Source organism: Solea senegalensis, linkage group LG13, assembly GCF_019176455.1.
Source record: "Solea senegalensis isolate Sse05_10M linkage group LG13, IFAPA_SoseM_1, whole genome shotgun sequence".
NCBI lineage: Eukaryota > Metazoa > Chordata > Actinopteri > Pleuronectiformes > Soleidae > Solea > Solea senegalensis.
This window is the reverse complement of record NC_058033.1, coordinates 9,521,162-9,534,483: the sequence shown is the minus strand read 5'-3', so window position 1 is coordinate 9,534,483 and position 13,322 is coordinate 9,521,162. Positions and strand designations below refer to the sequence as shown.

Sequence of the window (13,322 nt, the reverse complement as noted above, 5' to 3'; positions counted from 1 at the left end):
ACACACACACACCATATGTGGAGGCTAAAGCAATAGAAGATGAATGATGAATGATTTACACTCTTGATAGGGTATGTTAGTCAAGTCAGTATATTAAAAGTACTTTAACTGTTGAAACGGTTGCATTGAAGCGGTCCTCTGTGTTCTGGCCATTGTCATGTTTAGGATTTGATTTAATTTTGCGATCTATGGGCAGAAGGTGCTGCCTAACATCGTGAATCCAACTCTCTGTGCCATTGTGAGTCGCTATGAGCTACCACTACAGTAAAGGTGGTTCTGAGGGTGGACCACAAATTGGTTTCTAGATTTGTCTCTGCTCTTCCTTTGCCTAGGGCTGCAATGATTATTTGATGATTAATAGATTATTAAATTAATCCTCAACTCTTTTGATAGTTAATTAGTCAATCTGAGTGTTTTTTTCTGACATTTTGTGGACCAAACAAGCACTCGATTAATCGAGAAAATAATCGACAGATTAATTAGTTATGAAAATACTCATATACTAATTTGCCTTGACTTCCACTTCAACATCTTCCAGGCTTTTCATGTGAAATATGACAGCGCTATTTGTGGGTAACGTGAAAGGATAAAAATACACAGCTATATTTAGGTGAATGCATCAATAAATAATGCATCCGTCTCTTTCAGCGTCTTAATTAGCTACCCTTCGTGTACTGTATTGGCCACCTTTGACTTGCTGCACTCTGCAGAATCACCACTTAGCAGACAGAGCGTATCAGCGTTTAGCTCTCATGCATTCTGTTGTGCATGTGGTCAAACTGTATAAATGTTACTAATTCTGCTTGTTTGGTACCTTTGGTGGAGTGTATGTATCTCTGTGTGAAAGTTTCATGATAGAGGTGTTACATTTAGACGGGTTTATTGAACATATTATCCATACGTTTGTTTGAGTGTGTAATCAAAGTTTGTTTTTTGTTTTCATAGCCTTAGAGTGAGCTTTTTCAAACTTATGTACTTTAATTTTTTCTACAGCAGCAGGACGGCCCTTACCTTACATGCAAGTAAGAGTATTATAATAAGCCAACATTTTTTTTAATTCTAAAGTTAGCTCTATGTTCTATTTCTGCCAAATTCACGCTCTAAATGGTGCACACTGCAAACTTGTCACACCTTTGGCAAATTTGAATCAGAAAGATGGAAGATGTATTTCATTATTACTATGACGATAAATTTGACACACAACTGTTCTCTGCACTCTCGTTTTGCAAGTATGACTGTCAATGATGCGATAATGTATATGGAAGTTATTTTGCGGCGAGTTTAGCCCCCCCATCGGCAAGCGCAGGTGTAAGATGGCCCTCCGTCTGAGGTCGTGGTAACCATAGCAGGCCTTGGAAAGTGAAATGTGATGCCGCGGGCCCTTTGGACTGTGCTTCTGAATCACAACTCCATAATGAGCTGGCAGAGCTCGCACTGCATCAAAGATGCAGCAGCCAAGTATCTGTTTCAACTCACAGTGCACAAAGGTGCAGTGTCACCTGGACGGGTGCAGAGAAAGAGTTGCAGGCTCTGGAGGCCACATCCACATGTCCTCAGAGGAGATGACATTGTAAAAAATACCTGCCTCTCTTGAGTCTGCCTGCAAATATTAGTGGACTGATGCTTTGAAGCGTGGGTGTGCAACATATTGTTGGTTCTATTGATCATTTCATTCTTAATAACCTTTCAGTATAATGTAAATCAAGTGTTTTGAGTTAGAAATTATGTAAACCTGTGCACCTTTGTTTCCGTCCTTGGAGAAATCTGGCCACAGGACAGTTCAGAGACAGGTGGCGCTGCTATCTACGAAGCATTTGTTTATACACATGCCTTCAGTGGAAAGGAAGAGAAAGAGTTGAAAAAACGAAGCTTTGTGTCTGTCCGTCCATACTCGTCTCTCTAGAGTAGATTAGGACAGAGAGGCTGAAAACCTTTGGAGTGAGACTCAAAAATCATCTCTTTCTAGTTATACTTCAATGCAGTGACGGCACATAACTGATTATAGCGGCACATTGATTTTCCCAATTGTTAGATCCTGCAGCATTTGCATTTAATTTGTAAAGAAATGCTTGAATTCCGATTTAAAAATGTAAAATATGTATAACAGCGACCGTTGGCAGTTGCTGCATGAGCGTGGTTCAACTATAGGTTGCCAGAATAGACGAATAACTCAAATACCACGCTGCACTGATACAACACAGTGTTACACGGAGTTCACGCACCACCACATCCACAAACATAATTATCTATCCAATTGCTTTATTCATTTTTATAAACATTCAACCTATTTGGTTCATTTTAGCAACAGGAGGAGATTGAAAGTGAAAGAGTGTTTACTTTAGAGTGGCAAAACTTAATTTATGTCAGATATCCACTGACAAAGTCAAAGAGGGAGGGCTTAAGTTCCCCGTATTGCTTCCCTATCCTGGAGAAAAGTAACCGCCTCTCTGACACGGTCCATCTTCAACTTTCTCCCCTTTTTTTCAGTTTTAACGCATCTCCATTTTTCTCCTCTGCTCAATGTTTTTTTGAAAATGTGAGTGGGGCATTTAATGTTACCCTTGGCTGAAGTTCACCCTGTGCAGGAGAAAAATATACACAACATCAGAGTATTTCATCAGCTTCCTCTTCATCGTCAGCCATCTATATTTGGACGCATCCACACTGCAAACCCTGTTTTTTCTTCTCCCCTGGTCGAGACATTGTTTTAAAAAGGTTTGGAGGCTTTTTATCGTTCAGTATTTCTGATGCTTAGCAGCTCTATCTGCTGGCATCCTGTGTGTAGAAGGGCAACAAAACCAAAACGTAAACACAAGTTGTGGCCTGATTATCCAAATTTAATTTTGTTTCCCTAAGTCTTTTATTACACATTGGGTCTTGATATAAGACATTTCTTTCCTTGGACATTAATATAGGAAATTAAAGATGCAATGCAGTGTGCGATTGTTGAGATAATAATTGTAATTGAATCGAATCCATGATTTGTATTTATTCTTCAGTGACAACTCAATGGGGCAATTTGGGTCTCTTACCAAAGGACACTTAGGTCACATGTCCATGCTTTCATGTTTTCCACATAGAAAACTTGCCTGTAAAGTAAAAGCACTGACACATTTTTTGTTTTATTGTCAAATGTTGGCAGATGACCAACAGATGTGTGGCTTAATTAAGTTAAGAACTGAGAGGTGTGTTTAGAGTTTATGAAAGTAAATTCTTATGATTTTTTTAAAGCTAAAACCTCATGTCAAACATGCCCGAAGCTCCACAGGAGATCCACAACAGATCAGCTCAAGATGCAGGAGCTTCACAGCCGAAGCTAGAGACGCCAGGGTTCTAACTTAACTCCCAACCTTCTGCTCAGAAGATGACACAATCTACCCACTGAGCCGCTGGGAAAAAGTCAGTGTGATGCGTCTTTGAAATCAGTATATGTAGTAACGTGACCCGCTGATTAGTCATAAGACCCCTAATGGCCAATAAATAACTTATGTTAGCACACACAAGGATTACTCATGCAACTTGCCAGTAATTGTGTCAATAATTGATAATAATTTGAATAAAAAAAGGTAAATAATGATTTTGAAAAATGATGACTTTTAATCGTGTTTCACAGCAGCCAAAACACAGGTGCTGGCACAGAGCTGATGACACGTGAATTATTTCCTAGTCATTCTTACCACCAAGGTTCAGTGATTAGTGGCAGATAATGTGAACCATGGGAGCTGCGCAGCTTAACAACCGGGCTTTAGTTTCTCACAGGTCATTTTGATATGCTGTTAAGATGGAGTCAGTTTACTGTAAACTTCTAATGCCAAGCCTTTGTGCTTGTAGTGATGACAAAATAAACCAAACGTCCTGTGTCCTGGGTCTGAGTCTGCTGCATGGTACATTAGACATATGTGAAACAGAATGCATGGCCATGTTTTGCTTTACGTTGAATTCTCAAAATAATCACAGAACTGAAATAACACAATTATGTAAGAGATTATGTTTTGGATTTTACTCAAGATCAAGGGTTGACATTCAGTGCTTCAAAGCATCAAAGTATTTTTTCATGTTCTGGCACTTAGAGTATACTGACCGGTAAATGGATGGACACACGGACAAGCGGGTGGACAAATAGACAGACAGACATGCTTCCTGTGTGAACAGATGATAATTGGACAGACAGGAGGACAGATGAGAGGGAAGGACAGACTCATTGATGAACAGGTGGATGATTGGACGCACAAATGAGCGTCCAATCCTCTAAATTAGCAGTAGGTTCATGTTTTATTAATAATTTTTTAATCCCTATCCTTCTATAAAATAAAGAAAAAACAGATAGAAATGATCTAAAGTGTGTGCTACACCTCTGTTTTTAAAATAACCTGGTTCCCTCTGTGTCTTCAGGAGAGTCTGTGGAACTCAACTTCTCCCCCGTGCGACCACTGCCCCCATCCTGAGTCAGGAGGAACACCATGGGATCCCTCCCAGCTCACCTTCCCCAGCTCCTCCTCCTCCTCCTCGCCTCCCTGCTCCTCCTTTCCCACCCCTGCACTTCCTACAGGGTACAGCTTATCGAGCGAGCCTCTGGCCTCGAGCAGCCGCAGCTCACGGGCAACTCCACAGAGCCCGTGAAGAAGAAATGTGCGGGCACCGTGGTGTGTAAGCCTGGTGTCCTGCTGCCAGTGTGGCTGCCGCTCAACCCTCCACTGGGGGAGCAGGTGGGGAGGGCCATCATCTACTTCGTGTGTCTCATGTACATATTCCTCGGTGTGTCGATCATCGCAGACCGCTTCATGGCATCCATCGAGGTCATCACCTCACAGGTACTGAACTCGGTGCTTTGGTCCTATTCTGTTAGTCACTACCAAGCAACCAAAACCTGGTAGCTGCTGAGATGGCTGTAGTTCCTGCACGGAATCAATGAATGCATAAACTAACAAGGGGGAAAAGACAATAGATTACCAGCATCACTTTTACCTCACCCAAGCTTTGCTGTTCAATACTTGTTTGGGGGAAAAAAAAGAAAAAAAAAAAATGTGTCTCATTCAGAAAATACGATACTAGAAAGTTAGAATTTATATAAGGTCAGCATCTCTGACATGTTCACAAATGTGTGCACCCGCAGGAGAGGGAGGTCACCATCACTAAACCCAACGGTGAAAAGACCGTAAGGTCAGTGAGAATCTGGAATGAGACGGTGTCCAACCTCACCCTCATGGCCCTGGGCTCCTCCGCACCTGAGATCCTGCTCTCTGTTATTGAGGTACTCCGATGTTTTGTCCACATACAGGCCCCTTTACACCTGGCATTGACATGTGTTTTCTGTGATTGTATCACACCTGACCACTTGTAAGTCGTGATAGGCTCGTGACACATGGCGGACGGGTTGTTTTCCATTCCACCAAACCACTTCAGGAGGTGGTCGGAGGCACATTGTGACCACATTGAACATAGGTGTAAATGCAATCGGTCTCTGATGCGTCTCCGCTCCACCCACAACAACAACAAGGTGAATGGAAATACGTTGGTGGCTCAGAACACAGCAACAAAACGCTGTGACGCTGTAGTCTGCCCCTGGAAATCTTTGTTTAAGAAGAGGGGGAGGTGACGTAAGGGGAGGGGGATGAACCGTTGTCGAATTGGATCTTGATGTGGACACCAGAGACGGATGTTAATACCGGGTGTAAATGCATGTGGTGAGGCGCTATCCGGTCACAAATGCATTCTAACGCTCCTCACATGAGTAGTGAGAAGAAAAGAGTGAATTATTTAATCTAGAAGTTCTCATAATGTCAGCACAAGCTATAGTCAGCAGTTGTGTGGCGAAATATCGGCATGAAGAATGTGGAAATTGAGGTTAAATTGATAGTTTTGTTAAGTGTGTGGTTGTAGGAGGTACATACACATGGTTAGTATCTTACATGCAGCTGACTGCCCTCAGGGAAAACATATCCACTGTAGGGCATCATTTTCAAACATAAACAAATATGTGTTACATTTAAGCCTATCGTCTCCACACATCTTTGTGTTTTGATCTCATGTGGTGGTGTTTAGATCTCATGTTGCCTGGCAACATTCCCGTATTGCACACAGGAAGTGATTTGTTTCATGTCAAGACACACTGAGGCAACGGCAACATTGCATTAGTAAAGCGAGACGAGTGCAGAAAGATTGTATGACGCAAAGAGGTGCTCGTGAAAAGTGAATTCTCCTGCTCAAATACCAGATGACAGAGCCTGTTTTCAGATAAAGGACACAGCATACAAATATTATGTGCTATTGTTTGCAAAGACTAAATAGAGGCATAAAAAATCACTTCAACGTAAGCACTATAGCTTTAACTAAAGGTAAAGTTACGTAAGTCAAATAAGACAAGTACAAAATAAGTAAGTACAAAATGTAACGTCAGCAGTGATCATTAACTCACAACTTGATTTAAAATGGCTGATTTTGATGTGAACAGTTAACTTAGCAAAACAAACTTTGCAAGTTTAAAAGTAGATGCTCTCTTGCATTTTGGTCCCTGAATCTATTTCCTTTTTTTTCAAAATGGGGTAAAGTACGTATTAATGGCTGCTTTTTAATGGCAAACCTTATGTAAAACATAGCAACAGACGTGTAAAAGAAACAGCAAAAAAAGGTTGAATATTCTGTTCTCAGTACAGTTATTTTCCTTTTATGTGCATTTATTTTAGTATAGAAACTGAATGTCGCTTCTAAATGCAACGGATTCAATGCCAGTCTGTCTCATTAAAAACTGTCTTGTGATGTTTCACTTTGACAGGTGTGTGGGCACAACTTCAGCGCAGGTGAACTCGGCCCGAGCACCATCGTGGGCAGTGCCGCCTTCAACATGTTTGTGATCATCGGTTATTGTGTGTCGGTGATCCCTGATGGAGAGGTCCGCAAAATCAAACACTTGCGTGTGTTTTTTATCACGTCCTTCTGGAGTATTTTCGCCTACATCTGGCTCTACCTCATACTGGCTGTCATCTCACCTGGGGTTGTACAGGTGTGTTTCTCATTTCATCCCTCTGTATGTTTGGCTGCAATACATTAAAGGAAATAATAAGTCAATCATATTTCCTGTCGTGCCAGGTGTGGGAGGCCATAGTGACGCTACTTTTCTTTCCGGTGTGTGTGCTGTTGGCCTGGATTGCGGACCGCCGCCTTCTCTTCTACAAATACATGCACAAGCGTTACCGCGCGGACAAGCGGCATGGCATCGTGGTGGAGATGGAAGGTGACCTCGAGCCCAAAGGCATCGACATGATCATGGATGGAAAGCCTGGAAACTCGTCCTGTGCGACGGTCTCTGTGCAGACGGGCAATGACCTGGGCCAAAACAAAGATGAGGTAAGACTGAGGTACAACTTTTAAGACTGAAAAGTGTTAATAATGATTACTGATTTGGAAAATAACAGTCCCACATTATTCTATCTCATCTGGACTGAGGTTATTATAGTTTTGTATTGTTAATTATTTTTATTTTTTTTTGTAAATGCTTAGTTTTAGTTTAGTTTTTATTAGTTTAAGTGTTAGTTTTTGTAATATGGAGTATGCGCCATGCAAAAAGGTCATGATGAGTATTGTGTGTCATTAAAAACCCAACAGAAGATGCCATTTTAAAAATTTATTAGGACAGATGAACAACCATCAAGTGCCAAATTAAGAATTTAAGAATTTTAAGAATTTTTATTTTATTAATCCCCTTAGGGAAAGTATTCCTCTGCATTTGACCCGTCCTAGAATTAGGAGCAGTGGGCTGCCACACTGAGTGGCGCCCGGGGAGCATTGGGGGTTGGGTACCTTGCTCATGGGTACCCCAGCCCAAATGTACATCATAGTGCTGAGGTTGGATGCAGTTAGTGTGACAGGTAAAAATCAAATAGCCAACAGACTAAAGACACATGAACATAACAACATAAATAATAATAATAAATGAGACACATTATATTGCTTGTGAGGCAGGAGTCTCAGGAAGCTCAATCTCAACGATCAACCCAATAAAAGACAAGAAGTTCGATTCATTAGATGAGCCAACTCAACTTAACTTTAATGTTTAACTTTCACAGCCTTATGTCCCACATTGCAAACAAAAACAATTTTTCTCTACTTTTTATTTTTGATTTTTCAATTTTAGTTTTCTTTATTTTGTTAGTTTTCGTTATCAATAATAACCTTGATAATTAAACTACTGGGGGTTTAAGGTTTTTATAACTTTGAAGATGTATGATGGATATTTTAGGGCTATGTCAGGTTTCCTGACTGAGATCCTAATGACAAGAAACGATGCTCAGTCTCCTGCTGATTAACTTTCTTTTTGTTAGAATCCCAACATTAGTCTGAAACATTATTCTCCAAGAAACTCCACTGCTTTTATTTATTATTACCTACTCTCATTCTGCTGTTGACTCCCATTGAAACCTTTGCATGGCAGTTACTGCTTGTGTAATCATAGTTGTATACCTCATTCTGTCTTTTAATTGTTTGATTTATGAATACAGCTATTCTACAACTAAGGTGATTAGCACTGGTGGGAGAGGCCTCAGTTTAAATGTACTGAAACTTTAAACTGTCAGTAGTACTGTGGCTTCATCCCACTACTGTCCAAAGATCTGCAGATTGGGGTTAGTTTAACTGGAGACTCTAAGAGACTCTTGTTTGTCTTTGCCTCTCACCCAATGTCAGCTAGGTTCAGTCCAGCTCCACTTGGAGCCATCAAAGAATTAGCCGGATGGATGGATAGACTTTTACAAGTGTTTCCCTTTCAGGTGGTTCGCATCCTCAAAGACCTCAAAGAGAAACATCCGGACAAAGACTTGGACCAGCTGATTGAAATGGCCAACTACTCCGCTCTGGTCCATAAGAAGAAGAGCCGCGCCTTCTACCGTGTCCAGGTGACGCGCATGATGATTGGCGCAGGTAACATATTGAGGAAACATGCTGCTGAGCACGCACGCCGCACAGGGGCCCAGCACGCCGACAAGGCCACATGCTCGCATATTTGCTTTGAAAATGCCCAGTACCAGTGCACCGAGAACTGTGGCTCCCTGAGCCTCGGTGTGGTCCTTGACGGGGGCACGGGTCAGAACACTTTCTATGTGGACTACTGCACCGAGAATGGGTCCGCCAATGCTGGGGCAGACTATGAATTCACTGAGGGAACTCTGGTGTTTAAGCCAGGGGAGACCCGCAAGGAGATCAAGGTGAGCAAACAAAAAGGTTTGTCTCAATTTCAGCTTTTGTTTGTGTAACAAAACTTATTTTGTGTGGGTCCCATCTTTACTCTACACATTATGTGGTTTCTGTTAATATTCATTGTCAACTGTCAAAATAAGAGATTAGATTTCCCACCCTTGGTTGCCTCTGCCTAATATCATGATAATGGCCAAAATATAATGGCCATAGTTGGATTCAATTTGACCAGATCAGATCTTTTACTCATAAAACTTGTTATAATTGACCGAAACACAGTAAAGAGCAGTGTAGGGCTTTTATTTTCTTTGAAAGCAGTCACTTTTTTCTTTCTTTCAATCCCAACTTCCTCTGTTGTTGTGGGAATGAGCCATGTCTCTCAGATCCATTTCTGGAAATTAGTAAACTATTTTATGGGTGAAGTAGCCCTTTAATAATTCTGTTAGTTGTATGTAATGAAATGAAAGTATTTGGGTATATTGCATTCATAAGGGTGAGGTCACTCTGACATATGACAACTAAGTTCAAACATACAGCAATTCCACAAACAATTGTGATCAATGTGTAGGTTTTTCCCTAAAAGGTCTTATGAGATATTGTATTTTAAGTATTGTTTTTTTTTTTTTTTTGCAAGGGCACAGTGGAAAAAGGATGTCTTCATTGTGTTCACAAGACAAAAAATGTGTTTCTGCTGTTATCGTGACCGTGAGTCCAAGTGAGCGAGTCAAATTTGAAAGGTTCCCCCATTAAATTCAGATATCATGTTCACAGGAATGAAAAAACACCACGGTTCTCAAACTGTGGTACGTGTACCACCAGTGGTACATGAGCTGAGCCTTCTCAGGTGGTACTTGGAGGAAAATCTGAAATAACTGTTTTACTGTATATACCAGGGTATGTGATCGGAGTGGAGCTAGAGAATTTTGACCGGAGTGTGTAGAAAATAAAATGAATATAACTTGGTTCAAGGTGTTACTTTGGGTGCCCAATATTTTCTCAGAAACACTGAAATAACATATTAGCAACCTGAAAATGTTGAAAGTAACACTGTAAAGCTGACTTGATTTTTAAATTAAGTAGAGAGAACATTTCAGGGTGGTATTTCTCTGAATTGTGAAAGTTGTGTTGAAGTGAATTCCATGACTCTGACTGTGACTCCTCTTCCTAGGTTACCATCTTGGACGACGACATCTTTGAAGAGGACGAGCATTTCTTTGTGCGTCTTCAGAAGCTGAGAACAGAAGAGGGTGGAAGTGAAGGCACAGGAAATCCGCCCCTGGGCAGACTCGTGGAGCCGATGACTGCCACCATCACCATCTTGGACGACGACCATGCCGGTATCTTTACTTTTGGTCAGCAGGTGCTGCGAGTGAGCGAGAGCTCGGGCTTGCTGACAGTGACGGTGGTGAGGAACTCGGGCTCCAGAGGTACTGTTGCTGTGCCGTACCGCACACAGGATGGCAGTGCCAAGGCCGGGGTGGACTATGAGGAGAAGATAGGGGAGCTGGAATTCATTAATGAACAGACCAGGTGAGGCAGCCTCTGACTCTGAGCGATGGGAGGTTATTTCCAGGAGGGAGGCGGTGGTTCACTCTTTCAGGGAGAGTTCAGGTTTTATACAAAGTGAAATAGATCTTTATTTAATGGATTATGGCGTGGAAGTGGGACTCTTTTTCATTGCACGGGAATACTTTGAGAAGTGTGTAATTTAAAGGGACTATATGTAGGCCTACCCTTGTGTTGATCATTTTCATTTCATTGAGTGCCAATTAATGAACTGGTCATGGCATTACATTAAAAAATGAGACCTTCTGCATCCTCCTCATCTATGGCCTACAAATATCTTTAGACTGTCTCATAGAAATTCATAAAAACATAAAAATCAACATATGTTGCCAAAAAGTGAGCTAGGGTTAAGTGTGTTTTGTAGGATTTAAAGGTTAACAGTTAAATGATGTTCCACTATAACATTTGTTCATCCTTGTTTTTGTCATTTATCGATTTATAACCAGAAAGATATAAAGATAAAGACTTGGCTTTGAAATTAGATTTCACAGGAATCTGACATTTAGAATGAAACTGTAAATTTTTTCAATTCAATTTTATTCATATAGTGCCAAATCACAATTATCACATTATCTCAAGGCACTGTTGATAGTAAGGCAGAAACCTTTAAAAATGTTATACAGAGAAGAGAAACCCAACAATTCACATGAGCAATGAGCAAGGACTAAACATCATTTTAAGATAAATGTGCAGCATCTGCCTCAATGGGTTGAGGTGAAAGGAAAAATGGGGGAGAGAAAGGCAAGCAGATATATAACAGTTGCATTAAGCTGTAGGTTTAGACAGGACCGTTCTGAATCGGTTATGACATGTTTATAGTACTACAACATTATTTATACACACAGTAGCATAGATTGTTGATGAAAATTAAACGTTTGCATTTTCTTATTTAGTCCTATGTATTGTGAGCTGTATACCAGATAAAGCTCTCTCAGTTATTGCCATAAACACATGACTATAAAGACTGCTGCACTCTTTTCCAAACCAATAGTCTCCCAAAACACGGCTCCTTCAGTGCTTTTAGAATTTCTTTTCTGCTTTGTGTCGCCAGTGTTTTTAGGCAGAATTACCTGATGACTTGACACCCAAAGATAATCCTAGCCCTGATCAGGTGTGGGAACCTTCAGCCACCCCATGTAACAGGACAGATCCTTTTCCCATTAAATTTTCAGCCCATATAAGCTGTGTTTGCACGTGCACTAAGTGTACAGTTAGTGAAAGACTGTTATGTAAGGGCAACCGTCGACAGAAGCGACAGAGAAACACAAATACACAAAGCGAGCCGTGGATCACCGTTAACGTGCAGGTGTGGGAGCGTCTGGTCGCATCATTTCGTTTCTCTTTCGGCTTACACTTCCAGAGAGTTATTTTGTTTTCCACAAACTGACTCTGCAAACACTGATTAACGATTATCTGTTACAAGACATTTAGTTTAGTTATTCCCTTTGCAAACTGAGGAGCAAGTGCATGGCAGTGTTTGGACCTGAATTATTCACCCGTCCAGTGGAATGAATTATTTAGGTCACTTCACTGATGTGATTTAGATAGTAGCATCGTTTAAGATGGGAAGGTCTCATGTTTTCATTGCATGTCCCCTCATCTGTAATTCAAATTGAATACTTAATTTAATACTGAATTTAACCTGATCTTTTTGTCATCGCAATTAAATATTTGTGTGCTTTGTGTATCCAGTCAGACCTTACAGGTGCGCATCATAAATGTGACGGAATATGAGAAGCAGGAAAACTTCTTTATTGTGCTCGAGGACCCCAAATGGCTAAAGCGAGGGATCTCTGGTGAGTGTGGATGTTTTTTTAAATGTTATCATTGACGTTTTTTGTCTGATCATGGCGACAGTCAATAAGGAAGCAGTAGGTATGAGATGAAAAGTCAAAGAAGAATAAGTTCTTCTGCCTCATATACATATACATATATATATATATATATATATATCGAAACCGATCAAGCATGATGGCAGCAGTATCCATGATCAAGAATCAAAACAATAACAGTGGCAGCACTGCCAGCTCAGTGGCAGGCGCGTGCGTCAGAGCCAGTAACCGAAGATTAAACACTTGTCATTCACTGCTGTCTCTGTTTCACTGTGGCCTCAGAGCCGCAGTCAGATATTAAATTAGGATCCTTTAGTTGCCCTTTCCCTGTAACTTCAGTGGGTCAATAGAATGATGCAGGAATTAGATATGTGCTTGTTATAGTGGGGGCCAACAGAATCATTACATTACAGTTTGTAATGAGTAGTAGTTTGTTTAATGGTGTGGGGTAATGGTGGATACTTTTGGTCACAATGCAAATTGAAATTTCAGGTTGGGACTTCAAAAGCTTTGGTTTCACTTGAAAAATGATACTTTGACAATGTATCCTCTATGCTGATGATGCCACGCTAAACTTTGAATGTGAACTCTGTGAGTTTATTGTCGGTATTGACTCATAGTCTGTCTTTCTTCACAGCATTGCTGCTAAACCAAGGTAATGTTTGGTTGTTAAAGGTGCAGTGTGCAACATTTTTAAATATCGCTCTCAATTTGTTACAACAGGAAGTAGATCTAATA

At 40.8% G+C, this 13,322-nt stretch overlaps 1 protein-coding gene across 2 annotated transcripts in view; it reads left to right on the top strand.

Moving 5' to 3' along the window:
• Nucleotides 1–13,322, top strand: part of slc8a2a (solute carrier family 8 member 2a) — a 29,206-nt gene that overhangs the window by 11,177 nt on the left and 4,707 nt on the right. For both annotated transcript variants that reach the window (XM_044042912.1, XM_044042913.1), the window contains 7 exons: nt 4,393–4,811; nt 5,114–5,251; nt 6,773–7,000; nt 7,087–7,344; nt 8,763–9,197; nt 10,355–10,716; nt 12,445–12,548. In XM_044042912.1, the coding sequence (XP_043898847.1) occupies nt 4,461–4,811; nt 5,114–5,251; nt 6,773–7,000; nt 7,087–7,344; nt 8,763–9,197; nt 10,355–10,716; nt 12,445–12,548 (1,876 nt within the window). In that variant the 5' untranslated portion in view covers nt 4,393–4,460. The remainder of the gene's footprint in view (nt 1–4,392; nt 4,812–5,113; nt 5,252–6,772; nt 7,001–7,086; nt 7,345–8,762; nt 9,198–10,354; nt 10,717–12,444; nt 12,549–13,322) is intronic.